Below are 20,894 nucleotides of genomic sequence, written 5' to 3'. Positions count from 1 at the left end.
TGAAGACAGCTGTCCTATTAGGGGAGGGTCCCTCCTATTGAGCTCACTTGACCCCCCTCAGCTCTGTGAAGAACTTTCCTTTGTCTGTAAGGTCACACTGAGGTACTTGGGATTGAGACTCCAGCACCTGAATTTTAGGGGACATGATGTGACTCCTCACACCCCACAAAGGCTCAGAGGTAGGAACAGACTGGAATGTTCCAAGGATGGAAGGACGGCCTTCATGGCTGCCAGGGGTGAATCCAGGGGCAAGGAGAGCAGCCTGCCAGGGCAGGAGTGAGACTACGTGGGGCCTCGTGGGCCTGTGAGAACCGTGGCTTTGCTGTGCTCAGAGAAGGAAAGGCTTGGGAGGCTCTGGGCTGGGTGCCTCTGGGACCGTGTCCCCATCCTCACAGCCACGTGGAAACAGAGGCTTCCAGCCAGGTGCTGAGACCCTGATGAGGTTCAGGCCTACGGCTCTGCTCCTCTGCCTCCAGCCCCCTCCAGTGAACAGGGACCCCCCTCCAGGTACAAGGAAAGAAGTGAGGATGGAGGTGTGTGTGGTCAGCTCCCCTACAGTCATGGGGTATCTCTCTATCCCTTGGTGCCTCCTCAGGTATCAAACGAGGTGACAGTAACCTAGTGGGTTATTTGAGGTTTGAATTCTGGGATCCCTGCGTGGTCCTGTCCCAGGGCCTGGCACAAGGAGCGCACCCATCCCAGAGGTTCCTTCTCTTCTTTGTTCTTTCTCTAGGCTCTGGGCAAGGGGCCAGGACAACTGATGACAGTGGAGGCCATGGTGTGGGAAGGGCTGGGAGGAAGGTGGCTCCCAAAGGCATGGGAAAGATACCTGGCAGGGCCGTCTGAGGTCCAGGGCAGCCCCAGGACCGAGGCCAGGTTGGTTAGCACAGATCTGCCCTCATCAGCCCTGGTCTAAGATGGGGTATATGCAGAGCATGGGCAGGGATGGGCCCGGGAGCTGACGGATGGGGTAGGGCCTTGGGGTGGGTGAAGCCAAGGCCAGGACAGTGCCTGTCTGTGCTGGGAGTGGACCAGAACCTGGTCACTGCACTGTGAAGCCAGGGAACCCACCCTCCCTCCTCAGTGCTCCCAGGGTTTTGGTGCCCTCTGTCTTGAAACTCACCATGTGCCTCTCTCCCGCTGTCCTGCCCTCCTTGCTGACCTCCCCACAGATTGCGTGTGATGGATGGGTCCTCTGGGTCGCCACTCCCCTATTAGTGGACTGCATGGAGACAGATAGAAAGAGTCAGACCTTTCTGACCACCCCCCACATTCTGTGTCAGCGGGTTTGGAGGATGCTCAGGCACATGGGGCTGAGGTCTGGCCCAGGGCTGTGAGCTTGGAAGCTGCTGTGTCAGGCTCCTGACCTTTGTGGTTCTGTGTATCTGCAGCCACGTGAGGCCCTGGAAGCCCTGGGAGGTGAAGTTCAGCTGTCTGTTCTTCTGACAGCCTTATGCAGGTTTCATCTTAAATGGTGTCAAGCCCCTGGAGAGGCAGTGGTGGCCTGTGCTATGTGACCACTGGCACTGAACCCTGGCCGTCCACACGCACACTGGGACTGGGTGGATGTGGCCTGAAAGGAGCTGCTGGAGCAGAGGCTGGGGATTAGCCCCACCCAGATCCAGGCCTTGCTGCAGGACAGGGACAAGTTCGGCCTTAGAGTGATCACAGGCAAGTGAGGCCCTGCCCCACGCTGCCTGCATGCCCCCCGGTGCTGCCCTGGATCTCAGCTTGCTTTCCCAAACGATCGTTTGTTTTCTGTTGAACCAGTTGGTGGGGGAGGGGCTGAGATTTCTTCAGAGGGACAGTGAGGGTCCCTTGGCTGGGAGACAATGGCATGAGGTGCCTAACCACCTCCCTGGCCTCAGTCCCCGTTTATGCTTTGAGCAGAGGCGGATCCAGGTCTGCACATGGCACTTTGTGTGTGTGTGTGTGTGTTTGTGTGTGTGTGTATGTGTCCCCACGTGTGTCTGTGTGCCCGGCAGAGACCATGAGAGTCAGTAAAGCACCCAGCCTGGGTTTAATACCCACACTGCCAGCAGCCAGGCCTGAGCAAGCCCCCTGACTCCCCAGGGGTAAGGCCCCAAAGCAGCACTTCTCTGCTGGTAAATCCCTTGGGGACCTGATGTCTGCTGGTTCCCACCAGAGCCCTCCTGCTCTGTCCCTGTGGCCTGCAGTGGTCAGACTGAGAGTTGCCCGTGGCCTGGTGGGTTTGTGGAGCACCAGGCCTCTCCCTTTTGTTTCGCTCCCTCACTAGCTTGGCTTCACACCTAATTCCCTTCACCAAGGTGAGCCCATCTGAAAATGCTCATCCAGAAGACCCAGTTCACCTCGGGCTTCCTCCATGATATGGTCTTAGTCTCCAGCAGGCATGACTTTGAATCACCTTGTCCTCCTTCTGTGTCCTGTCTTTGCACATAGGTCTTGTGGAAATTGGGGACACTTTGCTGTGCCCAGAAAATCTAGATCCCGATGCAGTAGAGGAGCTGGAGGATCAAGCCCTGCTACCCAACCTTCTCCAGAAATACCTGACTGTGTTTGCCAAGCCCCACCGGCTGCAGCAGCCCGTCCCTGGGAGGGGCGGGAAGGACATCTTTCAGGTGGACATCACCTAGCACTTGATCCCCTTTGGGCAGGAGACCTGTCCAGGCTGGTCTCTTGAGAGGAAGGTGACCAAGAGACCTGCACATGGTGACACTGTCCAGTCACCACTGCGCCCTGGACGTGCCCGTCTAGTTCCATCTGAATTGGCCCCACTCTTGGGTGTGCTGCCAACTTGGTGCAGGTTGGGGGTCTGGGACACTCCTCGTGCGGTGCTGCTCGGAACTCAGCATGAGTCTCCAGGACGTTGACCTTCACGATAAGATGGCATCGCCACTCGTTTTGGCCCTGCTGTGTCTGGATGGTTGAGAGAAATGTGTTGTTAGGAAACCGCTTAGTGTTTTTCCCTTTCTGTTCTGGTCCAAACTCCCCGATGTTGGAACAGTGACCAGAGGGTGATGGGGAAGGCTGGGGGATTGGCTGAGTGTTGACAGGCAGAGATGCCCGCAGGCCCAGAAACAGGCTGTGGTTTGTCCTTGCAGGTGACCCTTGCCCTTTTCTAATGTGTCCCTTGGCTCACAAAGCATGTGTGTTGGATGCGGTGCCTGGCTACCTCACATCCAAAGACAGGCTCCTAAATATACCTGTGAGGGCAGAGCAACAAGGGCTGGTGATCACCTTGTGGAAACCTTGTACTTGTCTTTGGGTTTGGGGTCATGTGTTTGCAAGGCCCTTGGCAGGTTGGGTGACCCTGCTTTCTGGTCAGCCTATTTGGGGGAGGCCCCTGGATCAACAGCTGGAGATGCTCAGCTGCTGAGCAGAAACTTGTGGCATCTTTGGGGACCCAGGAAGAGTCCCTTCTGCTTCAGGGTGCATGACTCATGAAAGGTGACACCCCCAAGGTCAGGAGCCCAGCTGAGCCATCTGCTGAGCAGCAGGCAAGGCCCAGTGACCAGCCCATCCTGGGCTGGCCTCAGCACTCGGCTAGTGAGCCAAACCCTTGGTCGAGCATATGAAATGCTGCTACTTCTGTTGAGAAGGGACCACGTGGACCAGACTGAAGCCCACATCGGGCATGGGCTTCCAGCCTCATCTGGCTCACCCTGTGCCGTTTGAATAGCGTGAACAGACAGAAAGAACACAGGCTGGTCATTCTCATTCGATTCTTTATTTACTCCTGTGTAGTTTTGCACCTCTTTATTAGAGCCAAAAATCAATTTTTGATTACAAGAGAGTACTTTGGAGTGTCCCTAGGAACCTGGGAGGTCAGGGATGGGGCTTGTCCTTGACCTGTTCACAGAGGACCTCTGAGAGCTCTCCCTGCTCCTACTCTGCCTCAGGGGCCTCATTTGGGGCTGTGCTGGAAAGGGCTGCCGTCAGGATGGAGTAACAGGTGTTGTACAGAACCATCACTGAATCATAATCTGGGTACTCCGGGGGGCTCTCGGGCATTTGCCCTGTACTCTCCCTCCCAGAAGTAGCTGAGGGTATAGACATGGCACTGTCGGACGTACCCTTTCCACTGGGGCCACCCTGCTCGCTGGGGAGATGCTTTACCCCGGCCTGCCCAGCTACACTGCACATAGAGCAAATGCGAGAGAGCCCAGATGATCATTGCCTGGGGGTTCTGCGAGCAGGTGGGGTTCCCTTCTGGACTTTCTTGCCCACCTCTTGGGTGCACTGTTTGTGATGGAGTTGAGGAGAGTGTCTGGTCACCATCAGTCGCTTCTTTCTCTTTGGGATGTTCTGCAGGAGGAGAGGTTTGTCCCTCTGAAAATTGGAGTTGCGATAGATCTGAAAGAAAATGAATCACTTTAGACAGCAAGGGGGAGAAGAAGCCTTCCTCTCCGCCCTCTTCCCCATGACCATCCTGGCCATGCCTATGTATAGAGACAAGGTCTCTTCATTCTGGCAGGTTATGAGGCCTTAGCATGTTGTTCCCTAGAGCTCCCCCGGGGCCATCCTCCCTTGAGGTGTTACTGGCGGTCCCTGACATTCAGTGGTCCCTCAGGGTCTTGAGTCACCCCTGTGGATCCTGTCTAAGGGGGGTGGTGGAACAAGACAGACCTTGTGTTCTCCTCTTTCCTTAACCACCCTCTCACGAGAACAACGTTCCCCTGGGAAATGAAACCCATCCAGCACTCAGCTTATCTAGTCTAGCCTCCCCAGAAGGACTCTCTACATTACCATCATCTTCTTCTTCCCTGCAGAGTGACACGAAGGGAGGATTTTACTGAAACCGTACATGTTCAGTTCACGGATGAAGCTCTTGATGCTTTCTGTCTCGAAGATCTGGTCTGCACCTCTGCGCTGGAGGACCTCTGTCTGGAAGAGATCTGCCTCGATGATCACCATGTCTCCCTCATCATTCCAGCGCACAGAGGTGAAGGCCGCATCCTCCACGATCCTCCAGAGCTTCCTGGGGAAGGACAGCCCAAGGACGGCATTGTTCTCTTCCTTGTTGGCCATTTCTGGCTTCGGGCCCTGTGGAGGCAGACTGTCATGGAGGCCTGGATCTGGGCTCTCGGGTTGGTCACCCTGTTTCTCCAAAGCCTCCCCTGAATCAACATTTGGATCTGAGGAGGAATCACAGGGGTCTCCTGTTGTGGGCTCCCCATAAGTTAATGGGGCCAGCAGGGCCGTGTGTGACTCGTGGGAACTCTGACTAGCCGTGGAACCAGTCTAGCTCAGGAGCATTCTCTACCCCAGCAGTGAATGCTCAGGGCAGAAGGGGCTCAGGCCAGGGTTCGGGTGGCCCATAAATACTCTCTGGACATTCTAGAATCTGGGTCATGGGCCAGGCAGCTAATTAAGTGGTCAGCTTCCTTAACTGTTTCATGATGTCACAGAGGTGATGTGGAGAGGCAACCCTGTCTCAGTGTGGGTGAGGGGATCTGGTGACAGAGATGGGATCCCCGGCTGATCTCTTGTCTGAAAGTACAGAAAAGTATGTTTCAGGTTGCCTGCAAAGGCTCCTATCTGCTGCCAGGTGCTTTGTTTCAGGGGGCCAGGCCCTGGATGGGTTGACAAAAGTGCCCCTGGCCCCACCCCCCTCCCTACCAATGGGCAGGCCTGTGGCTGGCTTTTGCTTAAGGGCCAGGCCTTGGCGAGTCCTGGCTTGGCCACCACGGAGAGAGATCCCAGGGGTCAGATGGGCCCCTGGCAGCTGTCCCTCCCAGAAGATGGGATCCATAGCAGGCTGGTTAGCCTAGCCTGTGTTGGTGGTCCCACCTCTGCACCCCACCGGCCATGGCCTTGCCCCTCTTCTGGCTTTGTTGTCTTCTGGCTGGTGCTGCCGGTTGTTAGGTCCCGCTCAGATGGCCCCAAAGTCAGAGTCCTGTTGTCCTGCCACCCAAGCTGAGCTCTCCCCAGAGTAGGGCTGCGCTGGAGCACAGTAGAGGGACCTCACGTTCCACTTGACTGTTCCCCAAGCACCTGAGACACAGACTCCCCAGGATGCCCTGTAGGAGGGCACAGCCAGGTGCTCTGCTGAGCTTGCGGCTTCCCGAGCTCTGCCCACCCCCAGATACCATCCCACTGCAGATCACAGGCTGCTGTCTTCAGTTTCCATTTCTTCCCATAAAGACTGCTCTCCTGGCCCTAGAGTCCTCACTTTGGGAAGACCTGTGTGTGTGCTCCTCCTATCCCCTGCCCAGAGCCTCAAATTCAGTCTCCTTGGAGGCTGCCTCAAAATTACTGTTTCCTTCATCAATGGGTTGCCTGGGCTTCTGCTACCCCTGATCCTGGCCTCCCATGTCCAACTTGGGTGTCCATGGACACCTGCCCCTTGAAGGACTTGAGTGGGGGCTCAAGGTACAGCCTGTCCTGTTGAAAGCAAGCATTTCACTGGTCCTCTCCAAAGCCAGCTCTGATTTCTCCGCCCCTGCCCCTGTCTCCACCACCACTGTGGACCTGTTCTCCCTTACCCAGATGGCAGGTACATCGAATGATTTTGTTGGCACTGGTTAGGTGCCTTTCAAGGGGCGTCCTTTGCAGACACTCACTCCCAGAGACATGTCTGATTGTTGAGCTAGATGTGACCAGAGGAAGCCCCCGTCTACCTGTATTTGAAAATAGATGAGAGCCCAGGTGTGGGAGTGGACAAAACTCCAGTGAGAGTCACCTGTTTTCACTGCACATGGGCGATAGGGCAGTGGGTTTGGAAATGTGTGTTCTCTGACCTTGGTGGGACACTGTTCTTCAAAATCACTGTGCAGGGAACAGACCGGCACCTTGGAGAGGCCCGTGTGTGAGGACCCTATGGTACTGTCCCCCTAGAGACAGTGTTCTCCCAGTTCTGCTGCTCAGCAGGGTCGTTTGCCCAGTGTGAGGGCCACTGCCTGGTGTCTGAAAGGGGAGAGCTAAGAGGGTGTGTAAGAGGCTCGCCCAGGGGCCTTTCAGCCTGAGGACTGGAGATCAGAATGGAGCTTGCAGGCCTCGACTGGTGCTTGCTCCCTTGCCTTTGCGCTGCTAAACAGGTTGACAAAGCATTCCTTCAGGTCAGTTCATCTGACTGGGATACGACCCTAAAGGCTGTGATCATCAGTGGGGAACCCTGGCTCCTCTGAAGGAGACCGAAGACCATGGTATCTGTTGCAGCCTGGCTAGATGGCCTTTCTTGCCCCCACTTCCCCCAACTTGGGGCCCCTCCTCACTCCCTGGGTCCAGAGGAAGCTGCCTTTTCTGGTCCCCCTCCTCCAGGCACCATTTGGGCCCTGGCAGTGGGTTTGTGTGGCACCAAGTAGTTTTGTCAGCTGTGGCTCAGACACATGCTTTGTGCACACACAAGCCCTCATGACGTCAAAGGCCTGCCCTTCTCAGCCTCGCTCTACTGCCCCTGCCCTTGGCGTCCCCACTCTGATGTCCCCAGCCCAGAGGCCCTCCAGCTGCTCCCCACCCTCACCACAGCTGGTGTGAGGAGCCCCATGTGTTGGGCTGCAGGGTACGCCTGAGGGACGCAGTGCAGCTGGCAGGGCCTGGCCTTTGTTGGCACTGTGATGGTGGGGCACGAATCTCTCACACTGTTGCCTGCAGACACTCCTCCACTCCCCACTGTGGGAAGTGGTTGATTGCTTTGCGGTCCAGGCCATGTCAGAGAATATGCACTTCAATAGGATGTGGAATAGCTAATCAGCCAAACATCATGATTCATAAATAAAACTAGTTAACTTTTCCAGTTAGACCATAGTGGACCATCGTGTTATTAGCTCAGTTGTGTTCAATTCTTTGAGACTCCATGGACTGTGTAGACCACCAGTGTCCTCTGTCCTTGCAATTCTCCAGGCAGGAATACTGGAGTGGGTTGCCATGCCCTTCTCCAGGCGATCTTCCTGATCCAGGGCTTGAACCCAGGTCTCCCTCAATGCAAGCAGATTTTTATCCTTTTAGCTACCCCAGCAGCCCCATTTCCAGTTAGAGGGCCTGTTAGATTTGGTTGTTGAGGAGTGTTCCAGCAGGAGAAAGCTGCTCCAGGAAAAGCAAGAGCCACTCTTTGCCTCTGTCCCAGCCTGTCCTCCATCCAAACCATTAAATTCCTTCATTGCAGCCCCAACAAAGATCAAGTTGTTGATTAATGGCCAATTACAAAAAGAGATCATTTAAAGCTCAATAACACCTTAGGTTCTGGATCCTCGGTACCAGGAAAGAGAGGGCAGTTCCATGGATTTTTTGGGGCATCACTTCAAGGGAGTGTGACCAAAGTTCTGCAGGATTCCTTGCAGATATGGGGTGGAAAACACATCCTTTGCCCCTGTGGTCAACAGCAATGTGACAAGAGCCAGGGCCCCTTCCTTCCTGCCCCAGAAAGAGATCTCTCTGGGCTTTATCCAAGATGCAAAAGGACACCTCACAGCAATGATCCATTTCAGACATTCCCATCACCCCCAAGACACAATGCAGTACTGAGGGGTGCCACCACCCAACCTCATCACAATCACATCCCACAGAAGAACCCAGCTTCCCAAAGCCCCAGACCACCCTGGCTCAAGCACAAACCCCAGGGTGTCCCTCCTGTAGCCCCACCGCCCTGCCCTGTGTTGCCTTGTTCTATGGGACTAGGGGATGTCTCTCCAACTTCCCCGTGTGACTCTGGCTCCTAGACCATTGCTGTAGGAGTGGGGGGTGTCCTGCTTCTCCTAGTGTCCCCACTGCTAACAAGGCCTTTCAGGGAGCAGAGGCTCAGCAAAAGTCTTCGGAATAAATGAGCCAGTGGGCACAGGGCTCAGATTAATTGTCTGCTATGCCCTTAAATAACCCAGACAAATCCAAAGAAACAGAGATAACTTAGTTTTTGAGACTGATACCCAAAAAGGACAGTAACATGAATTCACTATGATCACCTTTATTAGTATCTAAATCTCTCCCCATCAATATTGCTGCTAAGTAAGCACACGTTCTAATTCTAATTCCAATGTACCCCTTTCAGGGTCACAAATCAAAATGGAAGAGTGCCCAGTCTCTTTTACAAAAGAGCAAAACTCTTGTACTTGAACTGGGTAACCACAAACACATTTTGATCCTCATCATTCACAAACTAGGACAGTAAAGGTTATTTAGCCTTCTGTTAAACTATCAAAGTTTGGAAATTTTTTAAAGAAAGCAGAGACGAATCTCCATGTCATCGTAGAGAACAGGAACCCAAAGATGCTACACAGTGGTTCTGCCAACTGGCCCAGGCCCTCGCTTCTGAGGAGGCTATCCATTCAGTCTTCAGTCACAGAGGGAAGGATTGCCTGGCTGCTGCTCTGACTCAGGCCCCCTTTTCCTCCTCCCTTGTCACCACTGCAGACAGGGGTGGGAAGGCCCCCAAAGCACTTTGTTTGACTCTGAGCAGAAACACCATGACTTGCCAGTTGCTGGTCTCTGCCTAGGCTTGCGGACCCCACAGGAACTCACAGCAGGCAGAGTGGCTGCCCTCCCCAGGGGCAGAGGAGGCTGAGGGGGATGCAGCCTCCACCGCCTCAGACCCCAAGAGCTACACCTCCACAGGGCCCTGGGCCTCGCCTGGGTCCTGAAGGTCTTCCTTGGCCTTGCTTGGCTTACTCGGGTCACTCATCTTGACCACAAGCATGATGCCTGGGATCAAACCACAGACAGGAGTGACACAGGGGAACAGATCAGGACCATGGGCCTTGGCCAAGAAAGGTCAGACCCAGGATGGTTTGACACAGGCAACTTAAAAGTCTCCTCTTGAGGGGTCCCCTAAGTTCTCCATCCGGGTCCTCACCTAAACTGCTTCAGAACCTAAGAATCTCCTCTCCAGTCTCTGAGGCCCTGCCCCTTACATCAAGTCTCCAGTGTCCTTGAGACGTTGTGCTCATGCAGCCACCAGAGTTGCCCTGGGATGACAGCAGGTTCTGGGACCTTGGGATGCCCTGTGTCCTCTCTCAAGGTCCTCTTCTTGAGCCCTGGCACTTCCAGGGATGCCTGGAATGGCAGGGATGGGCACGGGAGCTGAGGGGTGGGGCGGGGGCTGGGGGTGGGGGAAGCCAAGGCCAGGACAGTGCCCATCTATACTGGGAGAGAACCAGAGCCTAGTCACTGCACTGTGAAGCCAGGGAACCCACCCTCCCTCCTCGGTGCTTACAGGGTTTTGGTGCCCTGTGACTTGGAACTCACCACGTGCCTCTCTCCCACTGTCCTGCCCTCCTCCTTGCTGACCTCCCCACAGACTGCGTGTGATGGACGGGTCCTCTGGGTCGCCACCCCCCTATCAATGGACTGCGTGGAGACAGATGGAAAGAACCGGACCTCTCTGACCCCCCCTCCACATTCTGTGTCAGCAGGCTTGGAGGATGCTCGGCCATGTGGGGCTGAGGTCTGGCACAGGCTGTGAGCTTGGAGGCTGCTGTGTCAGGCTCCTGACCTTTGTGGTTCTGTGTATCCACAGCCACATGAGGCCCTGGAAGCCCTGGGAGGTGAAGTTCAGCTGTCTGTCCTTCTGACAGCCACTGTCTTCTGGCATGGCTGGAATCCAGAATTTTGTCCTTGAAATTTGCCTTCTTGCTCCAACTCCCCCTTTGTCCTTTGCCAGCCTGCGTCCCCTAGAGAACCAAAATGTCACTGGTTGGTTGATATCACCACAACTGGAGGAAAGTGGTCCTCCAATGACCAGGCCTGAGCCACAGGCACACTTCTGGAATCAAATGTGAAGTCAACTCTCTCAGAATCACAATGGCCTAGAGAAAAGGAAAGCGGCAATTTTCCAGAGTGACAGTATATCAGTACAAAGAGAAGGAAAATGGACACTGGGTTACAAAACCCATACAAGTCCTCGACAGTGGTATAGACTTTTCATCAAATTCATAATCAAATTCCAATGTTTAAAGGAAAAAGACTGGAAAGATTATTTCTTTTTTTTTTTTTTCCGTTAAGTTGTAGGAATTTATTTTAAATAACCTACAGTTGATTAAAAGGGAATTCATGATAAAAATAGAAGATACTTGAAGAAAGATGTGGGAAATGGACTCTGCACACACGCTAAACTAACAATGCCTCTAAAACTAATGATTATAGCAAAAAATGTCTTCACATTAAAATTCTGCTTTTTATGTGGTTTTTTTTTTCCCATTTTTTACACAATTACAAAAGAAAAAATAAAAGCCCTAAAATCTTGATTATTTTTCCTTTTTTTTTTTTTGGACCAAATACTCATTTTCCTCTAAATTTTTTACCTGTGGAACTTTTATACAATAAAATCTTTCAAGTGAAAGACTGGGGTTTTAAATGAAAAAGATGGGTATCTGAAAGGGCATAGAGAATGCTCAGAACAAAGGATGATGGGAAAATGGTTTCAGTCACTGATTATTTATTATCCTTAGACTCGCTCACCCCTCATCCCTCCCCAGCCCCAATCTACACGATCTTTAAGATCAAGAAAAAGGTTTAAATATTTTAAAATAATTAAAAAGAAATAAAAATTCACATTTAAAAAGGAACACTCAAGTCAGGAAATATTTTCCCATCATGCTTTTCTGTGAACAGGTGTCTGAACCAAAACACTGCCGATGTCACGACTGCTTCAAGTTTAATGAAAATTGATTCCCATGACAATAGATAGTGACAACTCTAACAGGTGCGTTGGGTTTTTGTTCTACTTAATTTTAAATTCCTGAAATGGGGAACAGGGGAGTTTAGGAATTCATTTCTATTAAAATATAGAAGTTATTGCAAAACCCTAACTGTAAAAACGCACCAATATAATCAGACTTCGTATACAGTAGCTAAGAGAATCCAAATGTTTCAGTGAAACAGTGAATTTGCCTGGCAGAACTCTTGACAAATTCCCATCCACTTGACCCCTTGAAAATAAAAACAAAATTCAAAACAAATCATACAGCTAGAATTTTGATATCTGAAATATTTTTAAATAAGTTGTCCATAGGACAACTGGCTCAGCTCTCCCTTATAATATCTTTTCTCAAAGATGTTGGTTAAGACTTGCTGCCTCTCTCCCTCAGGTGTGAGGGCAAGCGAGGCTCACAGTTTATCCATCTTTCCCAAACCACACTGTTCCTTTTCACAGAACTCTTGCCCCTCAAGACTGGCTAGAACTCGTAGTCCTCGTCAGCCATGTCGATGGCCCAGGCAAACTTCTCCCGCTGGGTTTTGTTGTAAATTTTCTCAATGGGGACCCCCCACTTCTTGCACCAAGCCACGGTGATCCTTGGGTCCAAATAATTGAGTTTGGAGGTTCCCAAAGCAATCTGTTTATTCTCCTCTCGGTCTGTGGCCTGAACTTCAAGCTTCATGAGCTGCTCCTCCAGTCTCTGGACAGCCTTCTTCTTTGACTCTACAACCTTCTTGGTCTTTGCATCCTTCAGGACTTTAGCATCAGCCTTAGCACTTTTCAGGTCTCTCCGGGCATCTGCTAGCTGCTCCTTCTTCGCATCAATCTTAGACTGCAAGTTCATCATGGACTTCTCAAAGGTTTTTGGTGGAGCCCTCTGATGGTTACAAAGAATTGCAACAGCTCGGTTGGCACGGTTATAAGACAGTATCTTTGCGGGGATGTTCTCATCAGGAGCTGTGAGTTCCTTTAGCTGCTGCTGTAGCGTGATGGAGGCATTGTATGTACGGAACACCTTGGCTGTCAAGCCCTCCATGAGATCCTGAAGATGTTTATTTAGAATACCAGTATTGAGTCTATCAAAAAGATCATCCTCAGGCTGTTTGTTTTCCATAAATAGTTGTAAGTTCTTAAAAACTCGTTTCTCAACGGGGACTTTGTTATAGTATCTGATTGAGTCCTTTCCCAGGAAGTCAAACTCCACCACGTATTCCTGACCATCCAACTCTGGGTGCAGATTGATGTGCTCCACACGAAGCGAGCAGCAACCTACAGTGTCCGCTGTTTCTCCTTCCTCCTTCTCATTGCCTGCTCGCAGAGCAAGCTTATCGATGAAGTACAGGGCTACAGCTCTCTGCCGGACTTTCATCTCTTTGGACTTCCAGTCTTCCCTATACTGGTTCCGGATCTTGTCCACACACTTCTTCAGCCTCCGAGCAGTCTCATATTTCTGCCAGTCTTTCTCACCCTTGATTCGTGAGCTGGGGTTTAGCATGATGTATTTAATAGAACCTTGGATGTTCTCTGTCCAGGAGACTAGCCAAGTAACCTTGTTATCATGTCGGACCTCTTTCCACTTATGACCTGGAGGAGGAGAAGGAACCTTGGCATCTTTGCTACAGTTGATGATTATATCCTCAGGCATGATTCGTCTCTTCAGCATGCCCATCTTGGGGTGGTTGCCGCGGCCACGGAAGAGCCCAGGAGGTTCTATCTTGAAGTTGGCGATCCTCTCTCTGTGGTTATCCATAACACAAAAGCCATATTCTTTCAGTAATTTTTCATTCTCCTCTTTGATTTTCAGTTTCTCTTCCTTGCTCATCTGTTTCCGAGCTTCTGTCTGGGCTTTGAAATACTGGCTCATCTGGGTAAAATCACATTTGCTGAGGCTGGTGATAATATTCTTCTCTTCATTGGTCATTTCCTTTCTCCAGTCTTTAAAGAAATTTTTCCTAAATATTTCCTTAGTAGTATATTCATGGTCGAGCATTTTTGCAAAGAACGTAGCTACTTCTTCCGCTTTGGGGCTCAGCTTCATGACTTTACCATCATAGTAAAACTTGACGTTCTCTGGAAGAGGTTCATATGGTGGAGCGAATACAGGGCCTTTATGTTCTAGGAATTTCCATTTGATGCCTTCAGGATAGCGTTCTTCTTCCCACCATTTCCATTTCTGCTCCTCTTCCTTCTTCGGCTTCTTTTTCTCGCTATCTGGCTCAGGAACTTTTTTATCTTTATCTTTATCCTTATTCTTGGTTTTTTTCAATTTACCATCCTCTTCTTCCTCTAGTTTTCGTTTCTTCTCTTTCTTGTTATCTTCTGTTTTAATTTTCTGAGGTTTATAATCAGCATCATCCTCATCCCGAGGTCTCTTTAATGGCTTTATATCCTCTTTAGGAGGAGCAAAATAGCCATCATCTTCAGGTTCATCTTTAATCCGTGGTGGACTAGAAAAGCCATTTTCCTTCTCCTTTTTTATTTTTGCATCCCCAGAAGCTTTAATCTTTTCTTCCTTTCGTTTTTCCTTGTCTCTGTCTTTGTGTTTGTCTTTATGCTTCTCTGAACTTCCATCTTTGTGTTTGGTTTTCTCCTTCTCTTTGTGTTTCTTTTCAGAATCTTTATGTTCACTGTTGCTGTGCGAAAGATTATTTCTTAACCTAACAGTGCGTGCATACTCAGTCACTCAGTCATTTTCAACTCTTTGAGACCCCATAGACTATAGCCCAGCAGGCTCCTCTGTCCATGGAATTTTCCAGGCATGAATACTGGAGCGGGTTGCCATTTCCTTCTCCAAGGGATCTTCTCCACCCAGGGACAGAACCTGCATCTCTTTCATCTCCTGCCTGAGCAGGCAGACTCTTTAGCATTGTGCCACCCGGAAAGCCCATTAATCTAATAGTGCAGACTATTTATTTTCCAAAATAAAGAAAATACTTATGTCAGGGACTTCCCTGGTGGTCCAGTGGTTAAGACTCCACACTCCCAGTGCAGGGGGCCCAGGTTAAATTCCTGGTGAGCCAACTAGATGCCACATGCTGCAACTAATAAATAAGAGCCCACATGCTTCACTGAAGATCTTGCATGCTGCAACTAAGACCCACACAGTCAAATTTTTTAAATGTCAAAAGTAATACCCACAATCACATGGTGTGAACATACTCTTAAGAACAGGAATGTATCATATCCTCACACGGATTATCAACGTGTATGATTTCTTTTATTGCTTTGTTGTTTAGTTGCTCAGTTGTGTTCTACCCCACAACACTATGGATTGTAGCTCACCAGAATCCTGTCCATGGGATTCCCAGGCAAGAATACTGGAGTGGATTGCCATTACCTACTCCAGGGGATCTTCCAGAATCAGAGATGGAACCCGAGTTTTCTGCATCAGCAAGTGGGTTCTTTACCCCTGAGTCAACAAAGGATGTGCTTACTCTGATTTACTGAACCTTTAATCAGTGAAGATGCACATTTACTTTCTTTCAATTTTAACACTGCACCACTTCCCAGGTGGCACAGTGGTAAAGAATCCGCCTGCCAATGCAGGGAACACAAGCTTGATCCCTAGGTCAGGAAGATGCCCTGGAGGTAAAAATGGCAACCCACTCGAGTATTCTTACTTGGAAAATTCCATGGACAGAGGAGCCAGGAAGGCTATAATCCTTGGGGTTATATAGAGTCTAACACAACTGAGTGAGCACACCTTATCTGCAGATAACCTGATCATCTCGGTTTAGTTCAGTCATTTCAGAATTGTCCAAGAGGCCTCCTTATCCATCACCAACTCCTGGAGTTTACCCAAACTCATGTCCATTGAATCAGTGATGCCATCCAACCAGCTCATCCTCTGCCATCCCCTTCTCCTCCTGCCCTCATTCTTTCCCAGCATCAGGGCCTTTTCAAATGAATCAGCCCTTCACATCAGGTGGCCAAAGTATTGGAGTTTCAGCTTCAGCATCAGTCCTTTCAATGAATATTCAGGACTGATTTCCTTTAGCATGGACTGGTTGGATCTCCTTGCAGTCTAAGCAATTCTCAGGAGTCTTCTCCATCACCACAGTTCAAAAGCATCAATTCTTTGGTGCTCAACTTTCTTTATAATCCAACTCTCACATCAGTACATGACTACTGGAAAAACCATAGCTTTGACTAGATGGACCTTTGTCAGCAAAGTAATGTCTCTGCTTTTTAATATGCTATCTAAGTTGGTCATAACTTTCCTTCCAAGGAGTAAGTGTCATTTAATTTCATGGCTGCAGTCACCATCTGCAGTGATTTGGGAGCCCCGAGAAATAAAGTCTGCCACTGTTTCCCCATTTATTTGGCATGAAGTGATGGGACCAGATGCCATGATCTTAGTTTTCTGAACGCTGAGCTTTAAGTCAGCTTTTTCACTCTCCACTTTCACTTTCATCAAGAGGATCTTTAGTTCTTCTTCACTTTCTGCCATAAGGGTGGTGTCATCTGCATATCTGAGGTTATTGATATTTGTCCCAGCAATCTTGATTCAGGCTTGTGCTTCATCCAGCCCAATGTTTCTCATGATGTACTCTGCATTTAAGTTAAATAAACAGGGTGACAATATACAGCCTTGAAGTACTCTTTTCCCGATTTGGAACCAGTCAGTTGTTCCATGTCCAGTTCTAACTATTGCTTCCTGACCTGCATACAAATTTTTCAAGAGGCAGGTCAAATATTCTGGTATTCCCATCTATTTCAGAATTTTCCACAGTTAATTGTGATCCACACAGTCAAAGGCTTTGGCATAGCCAATAAAGCAGAAGTAGATGTTTTTCTGGAATTTTATTACTTTTTCAATGATCCAGTGGATGTTGGCAATTTGATCTCTGGTTCCTCTGCCTTTTCTAAAACCAGCTTGAACATCTGGAAGTTCACGGTTCACATATTGCTGAAGCCTGGTTTGCAGAATTTTGAGCATTACTTTAGTAGTATGTGAGATGACTGCAATTGTGTGGTAACTTAAGCATTTTTTGGCATTGCCTCTCTTTGGGATGGGAATGAAATCTGACCTTTTCCAGTCCTGTGGCCACTGTTGAGTTTTCCAGATTTGCTGGCATACTGAGTGCATCACTTGCACAGCATCATCTTTTAGGATTTGAAATAGCTCAACTGGAATTCCATCACCTCCACTAGCTTTGTTCTGTGTGATGCTTCCTAAGGTCCCCTTGACTTCACATTCCAGGATGTCTGGCTCAAGTTGAGTGATAACACCATCGTGATTATCTGAGTCTTGAAGATCTTTTTTGTACAGTTATTCTATATATTCTTGCCACCTCTTCTTAATATCATCTGCTTCTGGTAGGTCCATGTTCTCTCCTTATTATCCAATTTCTCTCCTTTATTGAGCCCATCTTTGCATGAAATGTTCCCTTGCTATCTCTAATTTTCTTGAAGAGATCTCTAGTCTTTCCCATTCTGTTTTTTTCCTCATTTCTTCACACTGATCACTGAAGAAGGCTTTCTTATCTCTCCTTGATATTCTTTGGAACTCTGCATTCAAATGGGTATATCTTTCCTTTACTCCTTTGCTTTTCACTTCTCTTCTTTTCACAGCTATTTGTACTGCCTCCTCAGACAGCCATTTTGCTTTTTTGCATTTCTTTTCTTGGGGATGGTCTTGATCCCTGTCTCCTCTACAATGTCACAGAATTCTGTCCATAGTTTATCAGGCACTCTATCAGATCTAATCCCTTAAATCTATTTGTCAGTTCCACTGTTTTATCATAAGGAATTTTATTTAGGTCATACCTGAATGGTCTAGTGGTTTTCCCCACTTTCTTCAGTTTAAGTCTGAATTTGGCAATAAGGAGTTCATGATCTGAGCCACAGTCAGCTCCCGGTCTTGTTTTTGTCGACTGAATAGAGTGTCTCCATCTTTGGCTGCAAAGAATATAATCAATTTGATTTTGATGTTGGCCATCTGGTGATGTTCATGTGTATAGTCTTCTCTTGTGTTCTTGTAAGAGAGTGTTTGTTATGACAAGTGTGTTCTCTTGGCAAAACTCTGTTAGCCTCTGCCCTGCTTCATTCTGTACTCCAAGGCCAAATTTGCCTGTTACCCCAGGTGTTTCTTGACTTCCTATTTTTGCATTCCAGTCCCCTATAATGAAAAGGACACCTTTTTTGGGTGTTAGGTCTAGAAAGTTTTGTAGGTCTTCATAGAACCGTTCAAATTCAGCTTCTTCAGGATTAGTGGTCGGGACATAGACTTGGATTACTGTGATACTGAATGGTTAGCCTAGGAAACAAGCAGAGATCATTCTGTCATTTTTGAGATTGCATCCAAGTACTGCATTTTGGACTCTTTTGTTGACTATGAGGGCTACTCCATTTCTTCTAAGGGAGCCTTGCCCACGGTAGTAGATACAATGGTCATCTGCATTAAATTCACCCATTCCAGTTCATTTTAGTTCGCTGATTCCTAAAATGTTGACATTCACTCTTGCCATCTCCTTTTGACCACTTCCAATTTGCCTTGATTCATGGACCTAACATTCCAGGTTCCTATGCAATATTGCTCTTTACAGCATCGGGCCTTGCTTCCATCCCCAGTCACATCCACAACTGGGTGTTGTTTTTGCTTTGGCCCCTTCTCTTCATTCTTTCTGGAGTTATTTCTCCACTGATCTCCAGTAGCATATTAGGTACCTACCCACCTGGGGACTTCATCTTTCAGTGTCCTAGCTTTATACATTTTAATGCTATTCTTTACAACCCCGTGGACTATACAGTCAATGTAATTCTCCAGGCAAGAATACTAGAGTGGGTAGCCTTTCCCCCTTCTTCAGGGGATAACTTGATCATATCTGTAGATAATATGATGTAGCTCACAGAACTACTAAAATTATCAGCAAATTTGGTGAGGTAGCAGGAAACAGTTAACATTGGTGGGAGTTAAATCCTCCCCCAAAGACTTAACTAATTGTCCCCAAACTTTTCTACATTGATCTAAAACAAGATCAGTAGGTCATAAAGTTACAGCTCTAGTGTTTCTGAGTTGTTTGACCTTCTGCAAGTTAAGATTTTTACTTTGGGAGGAATCAGACCTACTGGTAAATGGTGGTGGGCAAACTAGAATTTTGGTGGGAGGGCACACTTTTGAGTAGCAACCACCTACTCTAGACCAATAGACTTTTAAAAAAGCAATAGAAAAGTGAATTTTTAACTAAGTTATTCTACCCTTTGCAGTCTATCTTGAGGACATAACCAGTCAGGCAGAGGATTATACAGAAGAATTGCACTGAATCATTAATAGGGAAAAATGGAAACATTAACCGTTTAACTCTTAAATTATGAAACTTCTTTTATGCACTCAAGTACTTGTTTTTGAAGAAATTTTAGAAAAAGCTTATATGTTAAATAAAAATAATTCATGAAAAAGTTCATCCTGAACTTGCAAAAATTAATTATTGTTACATATAAATGCCACAAAGAAAATGTTCCAAAATACTGACAGCAATTAATACTGAATGACAGGACATAGTACATTTTAATTTTCTCCCATTTCTTAAGTTGTCTTCAATTACAGTGTACTACTAGACTATCTGAAACCCAGAACCTTCCCTTGAAACCAAGGAAAAAGGCAGCAAACTGTGGAGGTGCAGTATTCGAAAATATATTCAGACACAGAATGATAGTTCAGCTTTATTTTTTGCTATAAGAAATACTGAAACACCCTCCTCCTCCAGCCAGAGGAAAACAGCAGGGCCAAGAGTGACCAAAAGCCAATATAAGCAAACAGTTAGGCCCCCATAATAAATCAGCAACCAGTGTAGGAATCAATGCCCTGGGGAAGGATGCACTGCCTAGGTTAATCTTAGGTGCTCTTTCTTGGCCTAGGCTTAGGGATAACCAGGGGCACAAAGTGCCCTGTAATTGGTTGGTTGATCCCAAGCAACAGGAAAAGCTGCTTGAGACAGGAAATGATGGAAATTCAGAGCTGGCCATCATCTTCAGCAGTCAGTCGGTAGAAAGGTACATGCACATGGGTGTGCACCGGGATCCAGCCCTGGAGTCCTGAGACCAGGGATGCAGAGCAGGCTGTGCCTGCCCACCTGGGGAGGGAAGCAGGGACTGCTGTTGGGCCCACTGAGGATGGCATGGGGCAGGGCCTCCTGGGGTTCTGGGCACACAGACTGCAAGGACTCCAGGCTGTGGGCATGCCCCGAGCCCCTCAGAAGCACCGGAGGAACTGGCTAGACTCCAGGGCTGAGGGAAGGGCCCCCCTAAACACTGCCCAATCTCTTGCCCTCTGCTTGCACAATGCCTATGGGCTTTCCCTGTCCAGGAATAGACTTGAGGCTCTCCAGAGGGCTGGAGGTGCCAGGGGCCCTCAACTGGGAGGTGACCCTGTTTCTGTTGGCCTGCTGGGTGCTGGTCTGCCTCTGGGTCTGGAAGGGGGTCAAGTCAACAGGCAAGGTACAGCCAGGAGTGACGATGAGGCTGGGGCAGCACTGCCTGGGCATGGGGTACATCTGCCAGGAACCACTGGTGCCACGGGAGGTGACTGCATCAGGGGCTGTACTTCAATCTGGCCCTGGAGCCCTACTCCCTGGCTGGAGAGTCCTCTCGGCCCTCCAAATCCAAGGCCAGCAGCCTTCCCCAACCCCCAGTGGAAGGGGAGAGGCATCAGCAGTGGCTGACCCTTCCCTGTGGGTGGGGCATCCCTGTCCCACCTTCCCACCCTCCCAGTTTTTGTCGATTTTGAGTCCCAGTCAGTTTTAGGATGTGCGAAGACCTGGTCTACTGCCTGTGTCTGTCCCCTGCTCTGTGGTCACGAGGACTCCAGCAGGGGGCCTGGACACATCTCTCCCTCAGGGGCCCCACTGCCAGGCTGGGGGGACATTTGTAAGGATAGCCGTGCTGTAGAAGGGAGTTCACTAGACTACAGTGGGGTAGAGGGCAAGAGGCCAAGACAAACAACCCACTAGTGTCCTCCTTCTGCCTACTCCACATCTGTACCTGTGCTCTTCATCCATAGTGATAGCTCACACTTGCTACAGTCCATGCATGTGCTCTCCATGTGTTCATCCATCAAGTCAATTTTCAGACAGTATTGCCATGTTGGTATGCAACTCTCTTCCACACGAATCACACACACCCTCTCATTCACCAACACCAGTGGCTCAAAGTCTTGTGCATTTTGGCTTCTCCATTTCTCAAAACTGATGACTGCAGTGCTCCATTAGGCATGGGACTTAAGTTGTGTCTGAATTGTGAGATCTGCAAAGGAAAATGATAATGCCAATGACAAATAATATGTGTG

General features: G+C 49.0%; 1 protein-coding gene and 2 pseudogenes across 1 annotated transcript; 1 reads left to right on the top strand and 2 right to left on the bottom strand.

Annotated features, from left to right (window-relative positions):
• The first annotated feature begins 223 nt into the window (after window positions 1–223).
• On the top strand, window positions 224–2,910 carry LOC122689430 (annotated as a pseudogene).
• An 897-nt stretch (window positions 2,911–3,807) lies between these two features.
• Window positions 3,808–9,610, bottom strand: LOC122689429 (annotated as a pseudogene).
• Window positions 9,611–10,885: 1,275 nt separating this feature from the next.
• On the bottom strand, window positions 10,886–20,607 carry LOC122689428 (DNA topoisomerase 1-like). Its single transcript, XM_043895837.1, has 2 exons — window positions 20,591–20,607; window positions 10,886–14,265 (listed from the first exon to the last, which is right to left on the bottom strand). Exons 1-2 carry the CDS (start codon window positions 20,605–20,607, stop codon window positions 12,087–12,089), a joined length of 2,196 nt encoding a protein of 731 aa, XP_043751772.1. The 3' UTR covers window positions 10,886–12,086.
• Window positions 20,608–20,894: the final 287 nt, after the last annotated feature.

This window comes from Cervus elaphus, chromosome X (genome assembly GCF_910594005.1).
Source record: "Cervus elaphus chromosome X, mCerEla1.1, whole genome shotgun sequence".
Classification (NCBI taxonomy): domain Eukaryota; kingdom Metazoa; phylum Chordata; class Mammalia; order Artiodactyla; family Cervidae; genus Cervus; species Cervus elaphus.
This window is presented reverse-complemented; position numbering and strand designations above follow the sequence as displayed.